The sequence below is a fragment of the Rhinichthys klamathensis genome, unplaced genomic scaffold (genome assembly GCF_029890125.1).
Source record: "Rhinichthys klamathensis goyatoka isolate OS25496 unplaced genomic scaffold, OSU_Roscu_1.1 h1tg000314l_1, whole genome shotgun sequence".
Classification (NCBI taxonomy): Eukaryota; Metazoa; Chordata; class Actinopteri; order Cypriniformes; family Leuciscidae; genus Rhinichthys; species Rhinichthys klamathensis.
The window spans coordinates 1,250,291-1,271,228 of NW_026606832.1; the positions used below are offsets into that span (position 1 = coordinate 1,250,291).

At 42.3% G+C, this 20,938-nt stretch overlaps 2 protein-coding genes and 1 pseudogene across 2 annotated transcripts; all 3 read left to right on the forward strand.

Moving 5' to 3' along the window:
• The first annotated feature begins 6,138 nt into the window (after positions 1–6,138).
• LOC130105341 (olfactory receptor 1J2-like) lies at positions 6,139–7,040 on the forward strand (annotated as a pseudogene).
• Positions 7,041–7,719: 679 nt separating this feature from the next.
• LOC130105343 (olfactory receptor 1M1-like) lies at positions 7,720–8,942 on the forward strand. Its single transcript, XM_056271327.1, has 2 exons — positions 7,720–7,725; positions 7,908–8,942. The coding sequence occupies exons 1-2, from the start codon at positions 7,720–7,722 to the stop codon at positions 8,940–8,942; spliced, it is 1,041 nt and encodes a 346-aa protein (XP_056127302.1).
• An 8,223-nt stretch (positions 8,943–17,165) lies between these two features.
• Positions 17,166–19,457, forward strand: LOC130105317 (olfactory receptor 146-like). Its single transcript, XM_056271304.1, has 2 exons — positions 17,166–17,264; positions 18,457–19,457. Exons 1-2 carry the CDS (start codon positions 17,207–17,209, stop codon positions 19,455–19,457), a joined length of 1,059 nt encoding a protein of 352 aa, XP_056127279.1. The 5' UTR covers positions 17,166–17,206.
• Positions 19,458–20,938: the final 1,481 nt, after the last annotated feature.

The following is a 20,938-nucleotide window of genomic DNA, read 5'->3' on the forward strand; positions in this document are numbered from 1 at the left end:
GGCGAGGCGCAGAGGCGGGGCCGGCAGGGCGAGGAGTCTGGGAACACCCACCGGAGCCTGGCGAACCAAACGAGTCCTCCTTCTCCTCCTGCGACGGCGTATTGATCTGTGTATTGCATTGCTTTTTTGTCATTGGTTCGAGGAAGGAGTGTCTCCATTGACTGATGTGTTGGTGTGTGTTTTGTGTTGTGTGTATTATGCTGCTGGCATCTGGTGGTGCTTTTATTCTGTGTTTGTTTTTTAGATCCTGCTGCACACTAAATTTCCTTTCTAAGGATAAATAAAGTAGAACTGAACTGAGGCACTGGGCTTGATACACTGACTTGACTGGATTCACTCATTTGGCTCGACTCATTTGATTCACTCGACTTGGCACTTAATTCACTTGACACGGCACTTGATTCACTTGACTCGGGACTTGACTCGGGACTTGACTCGGGACTTGACTCGGGACTTGACTCGGGACTTGACTCGGGACTTGACTCGGGACTTGACTCGGGACTTGACTCGGGACTTGACTCGGGACTTGACTCGGGACTTGACTCGGGACTTGACTCGGGGGCACTTGACTCACTTGACTCGGGGGCACTTGACTCACTTGACTCGGGGGCACTTGACTCACTTGACTCGGGGGCACTTGACTCACTTGACTCGGGGGCACTTGACTCACTTGACTCATTCGGCTCAGCACTTGACTCGGGACTTGATTCGGGGCTAGATTCACTTGACTTGGAACTTGACTCAGGGCTAGATTCACTTGACTCGGGATTCGATTCTTTCGAGTCGGCTGGCACGTGCTCAAACTCCAGTTCGGCCGGCGAAACCTCCGCTGTATCTGGATTGGCAAGTTCAACAAAACCAGTGCGGAATGAGTGAGAGAAATCAGCCGCAAACAAACCTCCCCGACGCAGGGATAAGAGCAGTTCCTCAGGATCTTCTCCTGCGGGGAGTTCAAAAGCCTCTCTGAATAGGGCGATAAATACCTCATAAGAAGGGAACGACATCCGACCTGGTTCCCAGAATGTACCGACCCACTCCAGAGCCTTTCCAGTGAGCAGTGAGCAGATGAAGGAAACGCGGTTGTCATCCGAGGTGTACAACTGGGGCTGAAGATTCATATATACGCTGCACTGCTGAAGGAATCCTTCACACGCCACAGGTGAGCCATCAAACTTGTCAGGAAATGCCAGACTGAGATAGTCAGATGCGGTACTCACACTGTGTTGCGGTGGAACAGGTGCAGCGGCAGTTTGGGCTTGATTAGCCGTTGTGCTTGAGCTCTGCGTAGACCAGGTTTGCACGGAGCTTGCTAGTTCCTCGAGGAGAGAAGTTAGTCTCGCCAACTGAGAACGATGAGAGGCTAGCATGGAAGCTCGGGTCTTGACCACGGTGGATAGATGCTGAAAGTCTGCTGGATCCATGTTTGGCGAAGTCTTCTGTAACGTACGGACAGAGGCGGTCGGATCCAAGTGCAGCACTTTATTATCACTTGAACATAAACGAGGCACACAAATAAACAAGGGCAATCCAATAACTCGTGGTGTAAACAGGCATAGGTCGAGGCAGGCAGCACAGGTTCGCAAACAGTCCAGGATACAGGCAGAGGTCGAGAGTCCAGGGAAACACGGAGAAACAGAATAGGGAATAACGCTCAGAAATGCACGCTTACAGTGTAACAAGACTTCGCACAGGACACAGGCAAAACTCAGGCTTAAATCAGGAACACAATAACCAATAATGAAACACAGCTGAACATAATAAAACATAATGAGTCCATGAGGAAAATATAACAATGAGATAACAATGAGAGAGTGCCCTCCAGTGGCTCTCGAGGGCACTACAGCTGCCGATCGTCACACATTGACTGTTAAAGACACAAATTAATTAAATAAAAAGACCGGTAAAGTTTACTACTCCCCATATAGCCACAGTCTTAACATAGTGGCTAAGTTTATGCTACTGGTTAGGTGGTGCTTGTGGAACAGCAAAAATAACTGTTTCACCGATAACCACATGCTTTTAACACTTTATCAGGCATTACCAGAGAAGGACTTAGGGTCCTGGTGGCTTTTGGGCTTGAGTTTATGTTTGGGCCCTATGTTACGACCTCAACAAGACAAAAATACACAAAAATTGAAATACTTCCTAGACCAATTAACATGCAACATCAAAGTTTAGAGGTATTTAAGTCATTACAATACAAAAAATACAGGATGTGCTCACTCAGTTGAGAGAAGATCAAACCCCTAAAATAACACATTCAAATCCACCTAATCCATGAACAGTAGGATTTTAAAATGTATTGTTGTCATCTGTGTCCACTTATGTCAGATCTGTAATTGAATCTAATCAAAATAAAAAAAAACTGTATGGCTATTACAAATGAAATTAAATCAGTATCAATAAAATCCATCTTTGGATTTACACATACTGTTTGATGCAACTCAGATGGCATGAATCAGTTTACACAGAAAAACTCATCTTTGATCACCAAAATGACATATTTAAAAGCTTTTTCCTTGAAAAAAAATTCTTCATGCCTTAAAATAGCTTAAATGTAACTCTACATACACGGTTCTTTTAATATGCATATTAGCCCCGCCTCACTCACTCACACCAGCTCAGGGATCCACTCGTTGACAATCACAGGATGACCTGGGGTGTGTTTGTGCGTTTCCCGAAAGCATCGTTATCCAACTATGATCGCAATTTCCATTGAACTCTATTGGTAACGACGGAACTTGCGACCATAGTTGGCTTTGGGAAAGGCACCCCAGGTCAACATGTGATTGTCAACGAGTGGATCTCTGAGCTGGTGTGAGTGAGTGAGGCGGGGCTAAAATGCAGATTCGTAATTATGCAGATTCGTAAACACCCCTAAAGGCACCAGGGTGGCGGTGCCACCGGCTTGGGCCCGTAATCGCTGCTCGCAGCTATATTTATATCTCTATATATATATATTTTTTTTTTTCTGTGTCACTTGATCAAATGTAATTGTCTTCTTTTTATTTTATTGTTTCCTTTCTTTCTTTTTATTTTTAAAATTAGGAGCCAGAAGAAGAAACCTAGTTAACAAAAACTTTTAAAAGGTATCAAATAAGGAATTAACTTTAATTGAAAATTAAGTCATAAGGTGAATTCAGTGTTACTAGTGGTGACAAATTATATATATATATTTTTTTTTTAAAGAAACTGAATTAAATCTAGTGAAACCTAGAAGGGAACAAACAAGAGGTTAATGTATAAATTAACATAAACAGTGTTTAAAAGACAAGTGCTTATACTTACCTTTCGAGATCTTTAGAGTATTTGAAGTCCTTGAAATCTATAAGAAAAAGAGGTGTTTACAGAATTTGTTTTATTACATTACATTGTATTTTATTTTTCTTTCCTGTATTTTCTCTCATTTAATTTTTTTCCTCTTATACATTCCATTTACTGAATTCAAGTTTTGCATTCAACAACCAAAAAAAATACATTCAGTTAAACCTTATACCTTGTGTGAGTGGCTCATTATTGTTGTGACATCCTTATTCTCTGCAGGCGAATTTTAGTCTTCTGATTGAACTGGTCCATACTCAAACTTGTGTCTCTATCAAATTGAGTGAAGGGTTACATGTGCATGTGCGATCGTGCTCTAGTATGTAAGAACGAGCCTATGATTGAATCTGGAAATAAAGCTAAATTAAAAATTAGAAATAGTCCTCAGATGCCATGTCTGTAATTTATATCAAAACATCTAGCATTAATTCGATCTGAGCAACCTGAGCGGGCAGGGCACGCCTTGTGCTTGGTGATGCCAAGCCAAGGCGATGGCATCCACTATCCAGTGGGCCATCCTCTGCTTGGAGACAGCCTTTCCCTTCTGCTGGCCGCTGTAACAGACAAAGAGCTGGTCTGAGGTCCTGACGCTTTGAGTTCTGTCCATGTACATGCACAGAGCGCGAACGGGACAGAGCAAAGACAGGGCTTGGTCTGCCTCCTCCAGGGGCAGCGCTTGCAGGTTCACTTCCTGGTCTTTGAAGGGAGTGGTAGGAATCTTGGGCACTTAGCCAGGAAGGGGTCTCAGTACTACGTGGTTGTCACCCGGCCCGAACTCTAGGCACAGTTCGTCGACCGAAAATACCTGCAGGTCCCCTACCCTCTTGACAGAGGCCAGTGCAACCAGCAGCAAAGTCTTCATGGATAGAAGCTTTAAGTCTGCTAATTGCAAAGGCTCAAAGGGAGCATCCTGAAGTGCTCAAAGCACCAGGGAAAGGTCCCAAGAGGGTATGGAGGGGGGTCGAGGAGGATTTAAACGTCTCACCCCCCTAAGAAACCTGACGACCAGGTTGTGCTTTCTTACTGTATTGCCATCTGGTCATGATATGCTAAAATAGCTGCAGCATGTACTTTGAGGGTGGAGGGAGACAGCCTTTGCTCCAACCCTTGCTGCAAGAAGGAGCACAGACCCTATCGAACATCTTCGGGGGTCTTCTCGGCGAGAAGAACACCACTCGATGAACAGGTTCCACTTCAGGGCGTACATACGTCTCGTGGACGGCGCCCGTGCAGAAGTGATGGTGTTAAGTACCTCTGGGGGTAAGTCACCTAGAACCTCCGCGTCCCGTCCAGGGACCAGACATGGAGTTTCCAGAGGTCCGGACACGGGTGCCATAGGGTGCCCCGTCTCTGAGTCAGAAGATCCTTCCTCAGAGGAATGGGCCAGGGAGGGACTGTCACGAGAAGCATGAGTTCTGGGAACCAAAGTCCGGGTGGGCCAATAGGGAGCCACCAGAAGGACCTGCTCCTCATCCTCCCTGACTTTGCACAGTGTCTGCGCAAGTAGGCTCACTGGGGGAAACGCATATTTGCAGAGGCCCCCGGGGCCGGCTGTGTGCCAGTACATCCGTGCCGAGTGTTCCCTCAGTCAGGGAGTAAAACAGCTGGCAGTAGGAGGTCTCTCAGGAGGCAAACAGGTCTACCTGAGCCTCCCCGAACTCTCTCCAGATCAGCTAAACCACCTGGGGGTGGAGTCGCCATTCTCCCGGGAGCACAGCTCGTGATAGCTCGTCGGCCACACAGTTGAACACACCGGGGACATACATGGCTCGAAGCGACCTCAGATGCTTCTGACTCCAGAAGAGGAGATGGCGGGCGAGTTGCGACATGCGATGGGAGCATAGACCACCTTTTTGGTTGATGTACGCAACGGTCACAGTGTTGTCCGTATGGACCAGCACGTCCCTGCCCTGTAGCGGCCTTTTCAAGCGGCTCAGAGTGAGACGTACTGCTAGCAACTCGAGGCAGTTGATGTGCCAGTGCAGCTGGGGGCCCGTCCAAACCCCTGACTCGGCATGCCCGTTGTACGTGGGACCCCAGCCGGTAGCAGAGGCATCTGTAAATACCACAGCATGCCTGGACACCTGTTCCAAGGGCACTCCTGCCTGCAGGAACGAGGGGTCTGACCACTGGCTGAAGGTCTGGAGGCACGCCGGTGTGATTGGTAGGACTGCGATCTCCGTGCGCAAGACATGTGCATTGGCTGTGCATTGGCTGCTCAATTCCATTGGCTCGTTTTAATAGTACTCGAAGATAACAGGCTCTCTAAGCGTGATCCCAATCAGTCGACACGTCGACTATGTCGAACGTGAACGACTGAAAGGGAACTATAAAATGATAATTGAAAAGAAGTCCAAATGACTCCAGGAGTTCCAATTCCAAGATGTCTGAAGCCACACAATATCTACATATTCATTGGTTGTTAAGCTAATATTATTTTATAGGCCAGTTATACGCGATTGTTTACATTTATAGCTCAAGATATTGGCCAAGAAATAATGGTAATACATTCAGGAGAAATAAGGATACATTAACTTTCCTTATCATCACTGTCAGTGCTATGCTTTGATTGGCTAGATGACAGCTCTAGAGGTGTGGTATTGCTGGACACTGTCAGAGTCAGTGATAGGCTGAAGAGACTGACACTTCTTTATTCAGTATATATAATAAATCTGGGAAAGTCTGCAGCCTGAGCAAACCTCACTAAGGCCTAACTGTGATAATATAATATTCATTATTTATAATTTTTTTTTTTATTATTATATAAATTGTAAAATTGCTTTTCTACCCAGACAGGATGAAAAAAAGCATTTGAACATGATTCAAGAGATCACTGGAAACAGGAATATTTCCTTCCTCTCTGCTGGATTCTCTGGTATACCTCACATGAGATATTATTATATATTCCTGTTTATTGCCTACTTTATTTATTTTCTAGGAAACTCCTGCCTCATGTTTGTTATCATTAAGGACAGAAATCTTCACAATCCTAAATATATCGCTGTTTTTAATTTATCACTGACAGACATTTGTGAGAATACCGTGATCCCTCAGCTTCTGGATGCAGTTTTGTTTGGGAATCAGTTGATCTCGTATGGATTGTGCATGTCCATGTTATTTGTTTCGTTGCAGTCACTAACTCTCACTGTTCTGTCTTTTGACAGATTAGCTATTTGTTTACCAGGTATTTTATTATGATTGTGAACCATAGATCAATGCTTGTTATGATTGGTGCTTTATGGACATCGGCACTGATGCAAACAATAACTGCAGCAGTTTTCATGACTAGACTTTCTTTCTGCAGAACTAGCATCATAATCCTTATTTTCTGTGATCACGGGTCTGTTTTCCCAAGCTGTGTCATCATTAGTGTTCTGTTTCAGGTGATCATCATGTTTCCAGTATTTTGTATTATCTTTTCATATGCATGCATAGCTGTGCCTGTGATATTGTTCAGAATCACAACCACAAAGACATGTACGGCTCATTTAATATTAGGGGCTGTATTTTATGTGTCCATCTGCCTAAAATATGTCTTTCAGGTCCTTGTAAGCATCAACACTACAATAATTATTCTTTCTCTGACCTCTGCACTTCCTCCAATGCTTAACCCTATAATCCACACATTTATGACAAAGGAGTTTATGGAATCTGTGAAAAGGCTTATCAGAAATAGAATCATGTTTTCATCTAGAATACCAACTGTGTTCCAGTTATAGTCTGGAATTCATCTCATCTGTACATTTTTAATAACTATCATTAAAGTACACAGTGTAGTATATTACAGAATGTTATGGAATTACTAAATGCGAAACAGTGTTTGTTTTGTGTTACTTGAAGCATAAATTGTAACTGCAGCATCTTTAATCTTGTGCCAGTTTGATTTTCTAAATCTAAACAATTGTTCCTCTATTAATATGTATTGTAATGTTTAGCACTGTGCTGTATTTATTCATAAAAACTGTTTAAGACGGCTGGTCTATAAAGACAACCATAGTGAAAAATAAATATACTAAACTGTATTTGAAATACTTGTATTTTATGCCAAGTATACTACATTTACACTTAATTTAAATACCCTGTAATTGTGCTTTTGGTATACTAAATTAATATACATAAAGTCTGCTAAATTGGAACAACAAATTGTGTACTTAATGTACTTCAGTTATCCAGAAATTGTGCTGAGGTCCAACTAAAGACATACTTAAGTATATTTGATTGTGCTAAAGTGGAACTATTGCAAGTATACTTTAGGTACACTTTAAATATCTTCAATTTAAAGACTGATATTATACAGGGATCATACTATAGTGATATTGAAAACTATGCATTGTGCAATAAAGAAGTTCTCCAAATAAAGTTTAATTATAATATTTATATCAGTAAGTCTCAAGCGATATGCCAGTAAATTTGTTAATGGATTTGTAGTATACTTAGTATGAAATGATGTATTTTAAATACATTTTGGTATAGTTTTTTTTCACAAGGGAAGGGTTATTCCATGAATCGTGGGGCTGAGCAATACTGTAAAATACACTGAAATCATTATTATGATGTTTTGTTGATGAGTGCATATCTAAAAACAGTTCTTTATCACAGGTAACACAGCATTCCAGACAACAGGCAACTTGACCTCCATTCAGTCAAACTCTTCTGCAAATGAGACCTTTGTTCGTCCTGCAACATTTTTCCTCAACGGCTTTTCTAATGTTCCACATGCAAAATACTACTATGTGTTCTTGTGTTTTGTATATGCTGTGACTGTTTTAGGGAATTCATTTATCATGTGTATCATTTATTTGGCCCGCAGACTTCACACAGCCAAATACATTAGTGTTTTTCATCTGGCCCTTTCTGATCTGTGTGGAAGCTCGGCTTTGATACCAAAACTCATTGACACATTTTTATTCGAGCACCAGGAGATTTCATATGAAGCGTGTTTGGCATATATGTTTTTTGTGTATCATTTCATGAATCTGCAGTCTTTAACACTATTTGTCTTGGCTTATGACAGACTGGTTGCCATTTGTTTTCCTCTACGATATCATGCTATTATAACCAAAAGAGACATGTTTCTGATCATAGGGGTTATGTGGACTTTTTCTGTGATTTGTATTGCTTTAATGGTGAGTTTGATAACAAGACTCTCTATTTGTAGTTCAATTGTAGTCAATAGTTATTTTTGTGATCATGGCCCTATCTATAGACTAGCTTGTAATGATAATGCCATAAATATTATCATGGCAAATATTTGCTTTGGTCTCCTGGTATGTATGCCACTGATATTAATAATCATCTCATATTTCCGCATTGCTCTGGCTTTGCTTAAGATTGCTCATGGTGCGGAACGGATCAAAGCCATGAAAACCTGCACCTCACATTTCATGTTGGTAGCAATTTTTTATGTCCCACTTATAGGTACTAATATTGCAGCTTTAACAACATTTATCCATCCAAACGCTCGGATAATAAACAATTCCTTAACTCAGATAATGCCACCTATGCTGAATCCCATCATATACACTCTAAAGACAGAGGAGGTCATGCAATCCATAAAACAACTGTACAAACGAAAGAAGGTGAACACTACTAGAGAAAGAAAGGTTAAATGCAAAGAGTGATAAATGTAGGTTGCTCTTAGTTGATTTTGTTAATTTGCATGAATGAATATACTTGTGTGTTGACCATGAATATCTGATTGGATATATTGTAAGCCAAGAGCATTCAACAAATATCTAATTTACCAGAAGTGACTGAACTGTGTGTAAAATCTCAGTCGTCTCATATGTGATAAAAAATAATTACTCAAAATATTTACGAGGTCAGAATTTAGAATTTGTGTTGTGTAAGCAGGCCAAAAATGAAATAAAGTAATAAATGCACTTCATTTTGTTTTGTTGAAAATTATTGAAATGTTTTAGTGCAACAAAAAATTATATACCATGATTGCAGATTTGATTATGGGTATATAAGGATAGTTCACCCAAAAATAAAAAAATAATTTGCTCATCCTCATGTTGTACCAAAGCCATTTGACTTTCTTTTTTTATTCCTGCAACACAAAAGGTCATATTAGCCATAACGACAGTCCCACAATTAATTTTCAATAAATGGAAAAAAGATTAATGAAAGTGAATGGGGTTTAACGGAAAAAAGACAGTCATAATTTTCAAATGATATGAAGTTGAGTAAATGATGACAAAATTTTCACTTCACATCTCCATGTAAAAGGGTATAAATATCCAAATTGTTGTTTACATGTTGTCATCAGATGCCTCAAATGAATGTTTGCGAATTCTTTTTCATGAAGGCCTATAATTAAATGTAGTCAGTGCCGCTGCTAGCCATTTTGGTGCCCTAAGCATAATTCCTTTATGATGCCCCCCCGCCCCCCCTAAAAAAAAAAAAAAACATTTTAATTTAGGATTTTCATTTAGGGGGGCTAAGCCCCCAATGAGGGTATGATTTATAAAAAAAATGCAAACATTAAAAAGTAACACTTTAGTTTAACTTTAGGGTCTAATGCTTACTATTAACTAGTTTCATTACCATGCAATGGCATGGTTTTATAATCACTGGGGTTCCGAATTTGAGGCAGGTTAGTTAGGGGTGTTCGGGGGAAATTTTGGATTTTTCTGAACTACAGATGTGCATTTTAAGATGTTGTGAAGGCAAAAAAAAAAAAATATCGATAACAACAGCTTTAAAACCATGTCAGTGGGCAGCTGATTATTTTTCTCTCCTCATCAGCATCACACTCTTTTTCTCTTTGTTTTTATCTTGCCCTGTCTCTTCCCCTCCTAAAGTTGGCTTTTTTTTAATTTTCTAAAGGTTACAATTTGTATTTTATTCTCAATATGTACACATTCATTATTAATCCTGTGGCTAACATGATGAAAACGGCTTTGTTCATGTTTCTTGTCCCCTCACAATGACAATAGCCTAAACTATTACACTAGGCTACATGTTACATAGGCCTATTTTCAGTTCAAAATAGCGAAATTAGACAAAACTATATTAGTTTGCCTAATTATTTTTTGTCATTCGTTTAACATTTATGACCTAAAAAAAACTGTCAAATAAAGTTAAGTTTAGCTACTTACATCTTATCTCGCACTTGACCGTACACTGAAGCGTCGAGTTGCACTGTTAAAATTCGCGCTCAGCGTCTGTGAACATAAAGCCCGCCTACTTTGATTTGATTGGTCATCTCAAATATTCTGACATTGACGAGCAGTGACAGACCAATGAGGCTCAGATGAACACACACATGACACACACACACACACACACCCTGTCCTGTGTTTCTGACGTGCTCTCTGTCTCTGCTCGGCGCCGCTGCGGAATGAAGAGGAAGAACGCGCTGAATCTGATTATAACAAGAAGTTTGATGATTGGTTTTTCATTAGGCTATTTTTGGTGCCCCCTCAGCACTTGGTGCCCTACGCACAGCGCGTGATGCGCGTGGTGGGAGCGGCGGCGCTGAATGTAGTCCTATGGAAACCGGCTCAGACAGCAGTATCTATAGTATGTGAAGTAAAATATAAAGGAATTCTCACAGGAGATATTAAAAAGGACAGAGAAAATTAACGAAGCGGTGCAGGTTAAAAATAAAATAAAATACTGCTCTGATTCTAATCTGCCCTCTAGTGGCATAACCAGCTTCTGTCCATGGATGATGGATTGAGCTTAATTGTGATTTACTTTGGGAAAATTATATGTTTCGCCAATCGATTGATGTGGCAACCGCATTATACATATTTTTTAATGCATATTTTGTTAATGGCTCTATGTAGAAAAAACACTGAATGGTGTGATTACAGCCATAAAGTTAGTCATCATTTATGTAATGTGGAAAGGTAAGACCCAAAAGCGATTTGCAGATAACAGTCTCTTTAATAGCGAGAGATAAATTCAGTCCAACAGAAAAATCCTTCAAGATAAACAACAGAAAGGTAGCCGTAGATGCTGGCGCTCCAATAACGAAAATAATAAAGTCTCTCCTTAAAGTAGACAGCAGCAAACAGTCTGAGAACAGGAACCGGCGGGCGCTGTTCTCTGATCCCCTTGAGAGAATGAGCGTACTACAGATAGTAGAGATGAATGCTCTGGGCGATCGTCTGCAGCAGGCGGGCTGGACAGAGTGTAGAGCAGAGATTAATAGAGAACAAATAAAGACCGACCTGAGCCAGGCTGGATGGCGGATAGAACACGGACAGGACTCGGACAGGACTCGGACAGGATGGATACAGCAGGTAGAAAGTTGTCTCTTGCATGTGTAGAGAATGTAATAATCTGGCAAAGAAACAGGGAAAAGGGAGAGCAGGAAATAGCACAAACAATCAGGGAGAAGAGAGAACAGGTGTGAAGGAGTGAGTGTAATGAGGGTATAACTAGAAACAGCTGAGAGTACTGAAGGTGCGTGAGGTAATGGGTGTGTGTGACCAGAAGAGGGAGACAGGAGGCTACCAGACTCATGACAGTACCCCCCCCTCAACGAGCGCCCCCTGGCGCTCCCAAGGGAGGGGCCTGGCGGGCACGGAGGAAATCATCAATGAGCGAGCGGTCCAGGACGTCCCGGGAAGGAATCCAGCTTCTCTCCTCAGGGCCATACCCCTCCCAGTCCACTAGGAATTGGTGTCCACTACCCCGACGACGCATATCAAGGAGCTTGCGAACGGTGTAAATAGGGGCTCCCTCGACACGAAGCGGGAGAGGAGGGGGGGTGCGAGGAGGGGCGCGCACGACTGGTTTGATGCAAGAGACATGAAAAACGGGGTGAACACGACGAAGATTAGGAGGAAGTTTCAATCTGACGGCGACAGGACTGATGACCTTAGAAATTTGATAAGGTCCGATGAAACGAGGAGCCAGCTTGCGGGAAGTGGCCTGGAGAGGCAAATTGAGGGTGGAAAGCCACACTCTCTGGCCACAAATATATCTAGGGCTCCTGACACGACGCTTGTTTGCGGCTCTTTGAGTGCGAACCCTCGAACGACAGAGGGCTGATCTAACCCTTCTCCAGGTGCGCTTACAACGTTGGATGAAAGCCTTTACAGACGGCAAATTAGAATCAGCGTCCTGAGAGGAGAACAGAGGAGGCTGATACCCTAAGCAGCAGTGGAACGGAGAAAGGCCAGTAGCGGACGTCGGCAGAGAATTATGGGCATACTCGGCCCAGGGCAGTTGCTCGGCCCAAGTTGAGGGGTTGCGAAAGGCTAAGCTACGCAGAAGACGACCGACGATCTGGTTGGTGCGTTCAGCCTGACCGTTAGTCTGGGGGTGAAAACCAGATGAGAGGCTGACGGACGCACCGATTAAACGACAAAACTCCCTCCAGAACTGTGAAGTGAATTGAGGACCCCTATCCGAAACGACGTCTGAAGGGAGACCGTGAATCTTGAACACGTGAGTGACCATTATCTGGGCTGTTTCTTTGGCAGAGGGAAGTTTAGCGAGAGGAATGAAGTGTGCGGCTTTAGAAAATCGATCCACGACGGTCAGGATAACGGTATTATTGGCCGACGAGGGAAGACCAGTAATAAAGTCAAGAGCGACATGAGACCACGGACGAGACGGAATAGGAAGAGGTCTAAGGAGACCAGCTGGTGGAGAATTACTAGACTTAGTCTGTGCGCAAACGGTGCACGAGGCAATGAAGCGTCGAGCATCTCGTTCGAGAGTGGGCCACCAAAATCGTTGACGAACGGTAGAGAGTGTGCCCCTAACGCCGGGGTGGACAGTCAATTTAGAGGAGTGAGCCCACTGAAGTACCGCCATACGAGTAGTAACAGGCACAAAAAGAAGATTCTTAGGAACGTTACGCGGAGTGACGGAGCGGGACAGAGCGTGCTTAACTAGTCTCTCGATTCCCCAGATAGCAGCACCAATAACTCGACTTGGCGAAACGATCACCTCGGGAGTCGAGGGGACGTCTGTGGAATCGAAGAGGCGAGAGAGAGAGTCGGGTTTTATGTTCTTAGAACCTGGGCGGTAGGAAATCGTGAAATCGAAACGACCAAAAAACAAAGCCCAGCGAGCCTGTCGGGCGTTTAGACGCTTAGCGGAGCGGATGTATTCTAGGTTTCTATGGTCAGTCCAGACAACAAATGGAACGGTGGACCCCTCTAACCACTGTCGCCACTCTCCCAAAGCCAAACGGATGGCGAGTAGTTCCCGATTACCGACATCATAGTTGCGTTCCGCGGGCGAGAGACGGTGTGAAAAGAAAGCACAAGGGTGAATCTTGCCGTCCGCAGCAACGCGCTGGGAAAGAATGGCTCCGACGCCCACCTCAGAAGCATCGACCTCGACCACAAATTGTTTAGTAATCTCTGGTGTCACAAGAATGGGGGCGGATGTAAATAGTGACTTTAAATGATCGAAAGCCTTTTGAGCAGACTCTGACCATTTAAAACGCGACTTGACAGAAGTGAGAGCAGTAAGGGGCGCAGCTACTTGACTAAAGTTACGTATGAAACGGCGATAGAAATTCGCAAAGCCAAGAAAACGCTGAAGCGCCACACGAGAATCAGGAACTGGCCAATCGGTGACCGCCTGCACCTTAGTGGGATCCATACCAATGCCCTCTGCCGAAATAACGGAGCCGAGAAAGGTGACTGATCGAGCGTGAAAGGTACATTTCTCCGCCTTCACAAAAAGACGATTCTCTAAAAGGCGCTGAAGGACTCGGCGTACGTGTTGTACGTGAACCTGGAGAGAGGGGGAGAAGATCAAAATGTCGTCAAGATACACAAAGACGAAGATATTAAGCATATCTCTTAGGACGTCATTAATTAAGGCTTGGAAGACAGCGGGAGCGTTTACCAGCCCGAACGGAAGAACCCGATATTCGAAGTGACCTAACGGGGTATTAAACGCAGTCTTCCATTCGTCTCCCTGTTTAAGGCAAATAAGGTGGTATGCATTACGCAGATCCAATTTAGTGAAGACCTTTGCCCCCTGCAACAACTCAAAGGCGGATGACATCAGCGGCAAGGGATAGCGATTCTTAACGGTGATGTCATTGAGACCCCTATAGTCAATACAGGGGCGCAAAGAGCCGTCTTTCTTTTTAACAAAGAAAAAACCTGCACCGGCTGGGGAGGAGGAAGCAACTATGGTACCAGCGCGAAGCGACTCAGAAAGGTATTTCTCTAGCGCGTCGCGCTCGGGAGCAGACAAGGAAAAAAGCCTGCCGCGGGGTGGCGTGGTATCGGGAAGAAGATCAATACTGCAATCATAGGGACGGTGAGGAGGGAGAGAAGTGGCCCTGGAACGACTGAAGACCGCCCGCAAATCGTGATACTCCTCCGGAACCCCAGTCAAATCACCCGGCTCCTCCTGAAACACAGAGACGGGGGAAACAGGAGGATTAGCAGACAATAGACATTCGACATGACAAGACAGGTTCCATGAGAGGATATTATTATTGGACCAGTCAATGTGAGGGTTGTGTTTAACTAGCCAGGGGTGTCCTAGTACAACTGGGGAATATGGGGAGTGAAAAATTAAAAAAGAAAGAGACTCGTGATGGTTGCCTGACACAGTGAGAGATAAGGGAATGGACTGCAGATGAACCTCAGGAAGGGAACTACCATCTAGGGCAAAAAGAGGAGTGGCCTCCTCGCGTCTCTTCAGAGGAATACCTTGTTTAAGTGCCCAAGTCTCGTCAAGGAAGTTCCCCTCAGCACCAGAGTCTATCAAAGCGTTACAAGAAACGGAGGAGTCAGACCAGTGCAGGATTACAGGAATGATGGTGCATGACTTCGATGGAGAGATCAGAGAGGTAGCGCTCGCCAGTAATCCCTCCTCTACTGGCAAGCGCTGGCTTTTACCGGACATGTAGAAACATAATGGTTGGCCGCCCCGCAATACATGCAAAGACGATTGATGACGCGGCGTTCCCTTTCCTTGGCAGAAATGCGGAGACCACCAAGCTGCATAGGTTCTGGCTCTGGGTTGGTGGAAAGATAAGCGGAGATAGTCGAAACAGCCGGTTGAGTGAAGGAATCCGATCCTCTGGTGCGACGGCGGAGATCAAACCGCTTCTCTACACGCATGGCTAACTCGATGAGAGGGTTAAGACGGGTAGGGAGTTCGCGGGCGATTACCTCATCCTTGACGTTTGCACTCAGCCCCTCTAAGAAACGTGCGACAAGAGCTGGCTCATTCCATCCACAGGTGGTTGACAGGGTGCGGAACTCAATAGAATAATCCACAACAGTCCGTCTTCCCTGGCGGAGAGATGAAAGGATGCGAGACGCCTCCTCACCATGAGCAGAACGGTCGAACACACGTATCATCTCTTCCTTGAATAAATCAAAACAGGTGGTAAATTCTACCTCAGCTTCCCAGGCGGCGGTGCCCCACTCACGAGCGCGTCCGGTCAAGAGGGAGATGACGTAAGCCACCCGGGCTCGCTCCCTCGAGTAAGTAGTCGGCTGAAGGGAGAAAACAACCTCACACTGCGTGAGAAACGAACGACACTGAGTGGGCTCACCGGCATAACATGGGGGGTTATTTATTCTGGGCTCTGGGGCTTCTGATGACCTTGGAGGAACCGGAGGATCCCACCTGAGCTGCTGCACCTGTAGAGACAGATCAGTGAGTTGGGCAGTCAGTGTCTGAACCGCGTGACGTGCAGCGGTAATCTCCTCATCATGTTTGCCAAGCATGGCTCCTTGCAGTTCAACGGCTGTATGTATCGGGCTCGTGTTCGCTGGGTCCATGTTTGGCCAGATTATTCTGTAATGTGGAAAGGTAAGACCCAAAAGCGATTTGCAGATAACAGTCTCTTTAATAGCGAGAGATAAATTCAGTCCAACAGAAAAATCCTTCAAGATAAACAACAGAAAGGTAGCCGTAGATGCTGGCGCTCCAATAACGAAAATAATAAAGTCTCTCCTTAAAGTAGACAGCAGCAAACAGTCTGAGAACAGGAACCGGCGGGCGCTGTTCTCTGATCCCCTTGAGAGAATGAGCGTACTACAGATAGTAGAGATGAATGCTCTGGGCGATCGTCTGCAGCAGGCGGGCTGGACAGAGTGTAGAGCAGAGATTAATAGAGAACAAATAAAGACCGACCTGAGCCAGGCTGGATGGCGGATAGAACACGGACAGGACTCGGACAGGACTCGGACAGGATGGATACAGCAGGTAGAAAGTTGTCTCTTGCATGTGTAGAGAATGTAATAATCTGGCAAAGAAACAGGGAAAAGGGAGAGCAGGAAATAGCACAAACAATCAGGGAGAAGAGAGAACAGGTGTGAAGGAGTGAGTGTAATGAGGGTATAACTAGAAACAGCTGAGAGTACTGAAGGTGCGTGAGGTAATGGGTGTGTGTGACCAGAAGAGGGAGACAGGAGGCTACCAGACTCATGACAATTTACTCATTTGTCATTTCGAACCAATAATAACAACATACGCTTTGTTACTAGGCCGCTCAAGATCCAAAAAAGCTAGAAAATAACTATAAGAGTATTATTAAAGAAAGCAAATATCCTTTTATAGGCTAGTTATACATCATTGTTTACATTTATAGCTCAAGATTTGGGCCAAGAAATAATGGCAATAGATTCAGGAGAAATAAGGATACATTAACTTTCCTTATCATCACTGTCAGTGCTGTGCTTTGATTGGCTAGATGACAGCTCTAGAGGTGTGGTATTGCTGGACTGTCAGAGTCAGTGATAGGCTGAAGAGACTGACACTTCTTTATTCAGTATATATAATGCATTAGGGAAAGTCTGCAGCCTGGGCCAACCCCACTAAGGCCTAACTGTGAGTATATCATATTCATTATTCATTCATTCTTTTTATTTATTTATTATATAAATTGTAAACCTGCTTTCTACCCAGACAGGATGAAAAAAAGCATTTGAACATGATTCAAGAGGTCACTGGAAACAGGAATATTTCCTTCCTCTCTGCTGGATTCTCTGGTATACCTCACATGAGATATTATTATATATTCTTGTTTATTGCCTACTTTATTTCTTTTCTAAACTCCTGCCTCATGTTTGTTATCATTACGGACAGAAATCTTCACACTCCGAAATATATCGCTGTTTTTAATTTATCACTGACAGACATTTGTGAGAATACCGTGATCCCTCAGCTTCTGGATGCAGTTTTGTTTGGGAATCAGTTGATGTCGTATGGATTGTGCATGTCCAATGTGTTATTTGTTTCATTGCAGTCACTAACTCTCACTGTTCTGTCTTTTGACAGATTAGCTATTTGTTTACCAGGTATCATATGATTGTGAGCCATAGATCAATGCTTGTTATGATTGGTGCTTTATGGACATTGGCACTGATGCAAACAATAACTGCAGCAGTTTTCATGACTAGACTTTCTTTCCGCAGAACTAGCGTCACAATCCTTATTTTCTGTGATCACGGGTCTGTTTTCCCAAGCTGTGTCATCATGAGTGTTCTGTTTCAGGTGATGATCATCATGTTTCCAGTATTTTGTATTATCTTTTCATATACATGCATAGCTGTGACATTGTTCAGAATCACAACCACAAAGACATGTACGGCTCATTTAATATAGGGCTGTATTTTATGTGTCCATCTGCCTAAAATATGTCTTTCAGGTCCTTGTAAGCATCAACACTACAATCATTATTCTTTCTCTGACCTCTGCACTTCCTCCAATGCTTAACCCTATAATCCACACATTTATGACAAAGGAGTTTATGGCATGTGTGAAAAAGCTTATCAGAAAAAGAACCGTTTTCATCTAGAATACCAACTGTGTTCCAGTTATAGTATGGAATTCATCTCATCTGTACATTTTTAATAACTATCATTAAAGTACACAGTATATTACAGAATGTTATTACTAAATGTGAAACAGTGTTTGTTTTGTGTTACTTAAAGCATAAATTGTAAGTGCATCTTTGATCGTGTGCCAATCTGATTTTCTGAATATAAAAGTTCTTCCCCTATTCATTTGTATTGTACTGTTTAGACACACTGTACTTATTCATTAAAACTGTTTAGGAAGGCTGGTCTATAAAGACAAGGTTTTACTCCATGAATCGTGGTGCCAAGCAATACTGACAAATACACTGAAATCATTACTTTAATATTCTGTTAATTATCTAAAAACAGTTCTTTATTACAGGTAACACAACATTCCAGACAACAGGCAACTCCTCTGCAAATGAGACCTTTGTTCGTCCTGCAACATTTTTCATCAATGGCTTTTCTAATATGCCACATGCAAAATACTACTATGTGTTCTTGTGTTTTGTGTATGCTGTGACTGTTTTAGGGAATTCATTTATTATGTGTATCATTTATTTTGCCCGCAGACTTCACACAGCCAAATACATTGCTGTTTTTCATCTGGCCCTTTCTGATCTGTGTGGAAGCTCGGCTTTGATTCCAAAACTCATAGAAATGTTTTTATTTGAGCGCCAGGAGATTTCATATGAAGAGTGCTTGATGAATATGTTTTTTGTCTTTAATTTCATGAATGTGCAGTCTTTGACACTACTTGCCTTGGCTTATGACAGACTGGTTGCTATTTGTTTTCCTCTAAAGTACCATGCAGTTATTACTAAAACATCCATGTCACTCATCATAGGCAGTATGTGGATTTTTTCTGTGTCTTTTTTTTCTGTACTTGTGGGTTTAGTCAACAGACTCTCTTTTTGTAGAACTAATGTGGTAAATAGTTATTTCTGTGATCACGGACCTGTTATAAGCCTTTCCTGTAATGGTAATTCCATAAATTATCTCTTGGCATATATTTGTTTTGGTCTTCTGATTTGTATGCCAGTGATACTGGTAACCCTCACATATTGTTGCATTGCTCTGGCTTTGCTTAAGATTGCTCATGGTGCTGATCGCATCAAAGCCATGAAAACCTGCACCTCACATCTCGTGTTAGTGGCAATTTTTTATCTCCCAATTTTAAGTGTAAATGTTAAATCCATGTCAACGTCTATTGATCTAAACTCCCGGATAATTAACAATTCCTTGACACAAATAATACCACCTATGCTGAATCCCATCATATACACTCTAAAGACAGAGGAGGTCATGCAATCCATAAAAGAAATGTACAAACGACGCAAGGTGAACACTATTTCGGAACGAAATGTGAAACAGAGAAAATAAATAGGTCCTTGTTGCATTATTATTATTATTATCATTATTATTATTAATGATTGTATGCCAGAAACCTGATACTGTTTCTTACATATAAATATTGGACTAACTATATTATTTAACTAAAATCATTTATCAAATCATCATTTAACAAATGTTCAGGATTGGCTGGTTTGATGTTTAGATATTATAAAATAATTGTACAAATTTATCATGTGTGATTAGAATTTAACGTCACAGTGCTCAAATAAAAATGTTTGATCAGAATTTGTGTGGCTCCTTTGTTGTAACTTCCAGTGACATCACCAAGGAAATTTCACTCCAAAATCTGAAGTTGGATTTGTAATTTAGACCGCTGCATCACAGACATTTGTTAGCAAAAACAATAAAGAAATGAAATCATAAGACATTATATTCAAGGGTAAATAATAACTTTATTTTCTATAGTGCCTTTAAAGGAGCTTTTCAAAGTGCTTTACAAGGTAAAAAATACAAATATGTTTTCAAATATGTTTTAAAAATTCTAAGAGACGGTGCTTCCCAAATTTCAACTGGAAGTTGGCTCCACAACCTGGGAGAAGATATAGAAAATTATCTGTCACCCATTGAACATACCAGTGTTTGATGGACATCCAACAGACCATGCTGAGAAGAGTGAAGACTTTGTTCAGGAATACATGGTGTTAAAAGCTGAGGTAAATATTCCAGAGTCAGTCCATGAAGTGCTTTGTATGTGAGCATAATAACTTTAAAATCAACTCTGATTTAACTGGTGCCCAGTGCAATGATTTCAAAATGGGAGTAATATGATCTCTTGTATTGGTCTAAGTTAACATTCTAGCTTCAGAATTTTGAACATACTGTGGCTTATTTAGAGTATGCTTTCAAAATCCCAGTAAGAACAGCATTACATTAATCAACACGAGAAGAAACTAATATTTTACTTAACTTTTCTACAACTAAAAGCATTAGACACAATTTTGCAATATCTCCAAGATAAAAAAGAAGTCTTTACAACATTTTGTACATGAGGGTCAACTGTCAATGAAGAATTAGAGATCAATTCTAGATTCCTTAAATCTTTTGAAACTCAAGTACTGAACCATCAATGATTAGAGGTGTTTGGCCAGCTTTATAGAGCTGATGAGGAGAACTAATAAGCATGAGTTTTATCACCGTTTAAACAAAGACAATTATAAGCCAAAGTTATTGTTTACAATGAATGTGTGTCATCGGCATAAAATAGATTCTTAATAATAAATAAAGACTATGAAGTAAAAGGGTCCTAAAATTGAGCCATGAGGGATGCCAGTAGAAACTGGTCCAATATCAGACCATGTACTCCCCTAAAAAGCAACAAACTGTCTGCATCCAGTCAAATAAGATCTAAACCAAATCTATGTTACACTAGCATTATGCTAGCTTAACAATCACACAGTGAAATTGATTGTTTACAACTTTACAAATGCCTTCAATTAAATAACAGATCA

Bases quoted from the DNA above. Each gene is read 5' to 3' on its own strand.
- LOC130105317 (XM_056271304.1), top strand. From the start codon at position 17,207: ATGATTCAAGAGGTCACTGGAAACAGGAATATTTCCTTCCTCTCTGCT. The intron at 17,265-18,456 runs GTATACCTCACA...TCTTTATTACAG, and splicing joins CCTCTCTGCTGGATTCTCTG to GTAACACAACATTCCAGACA.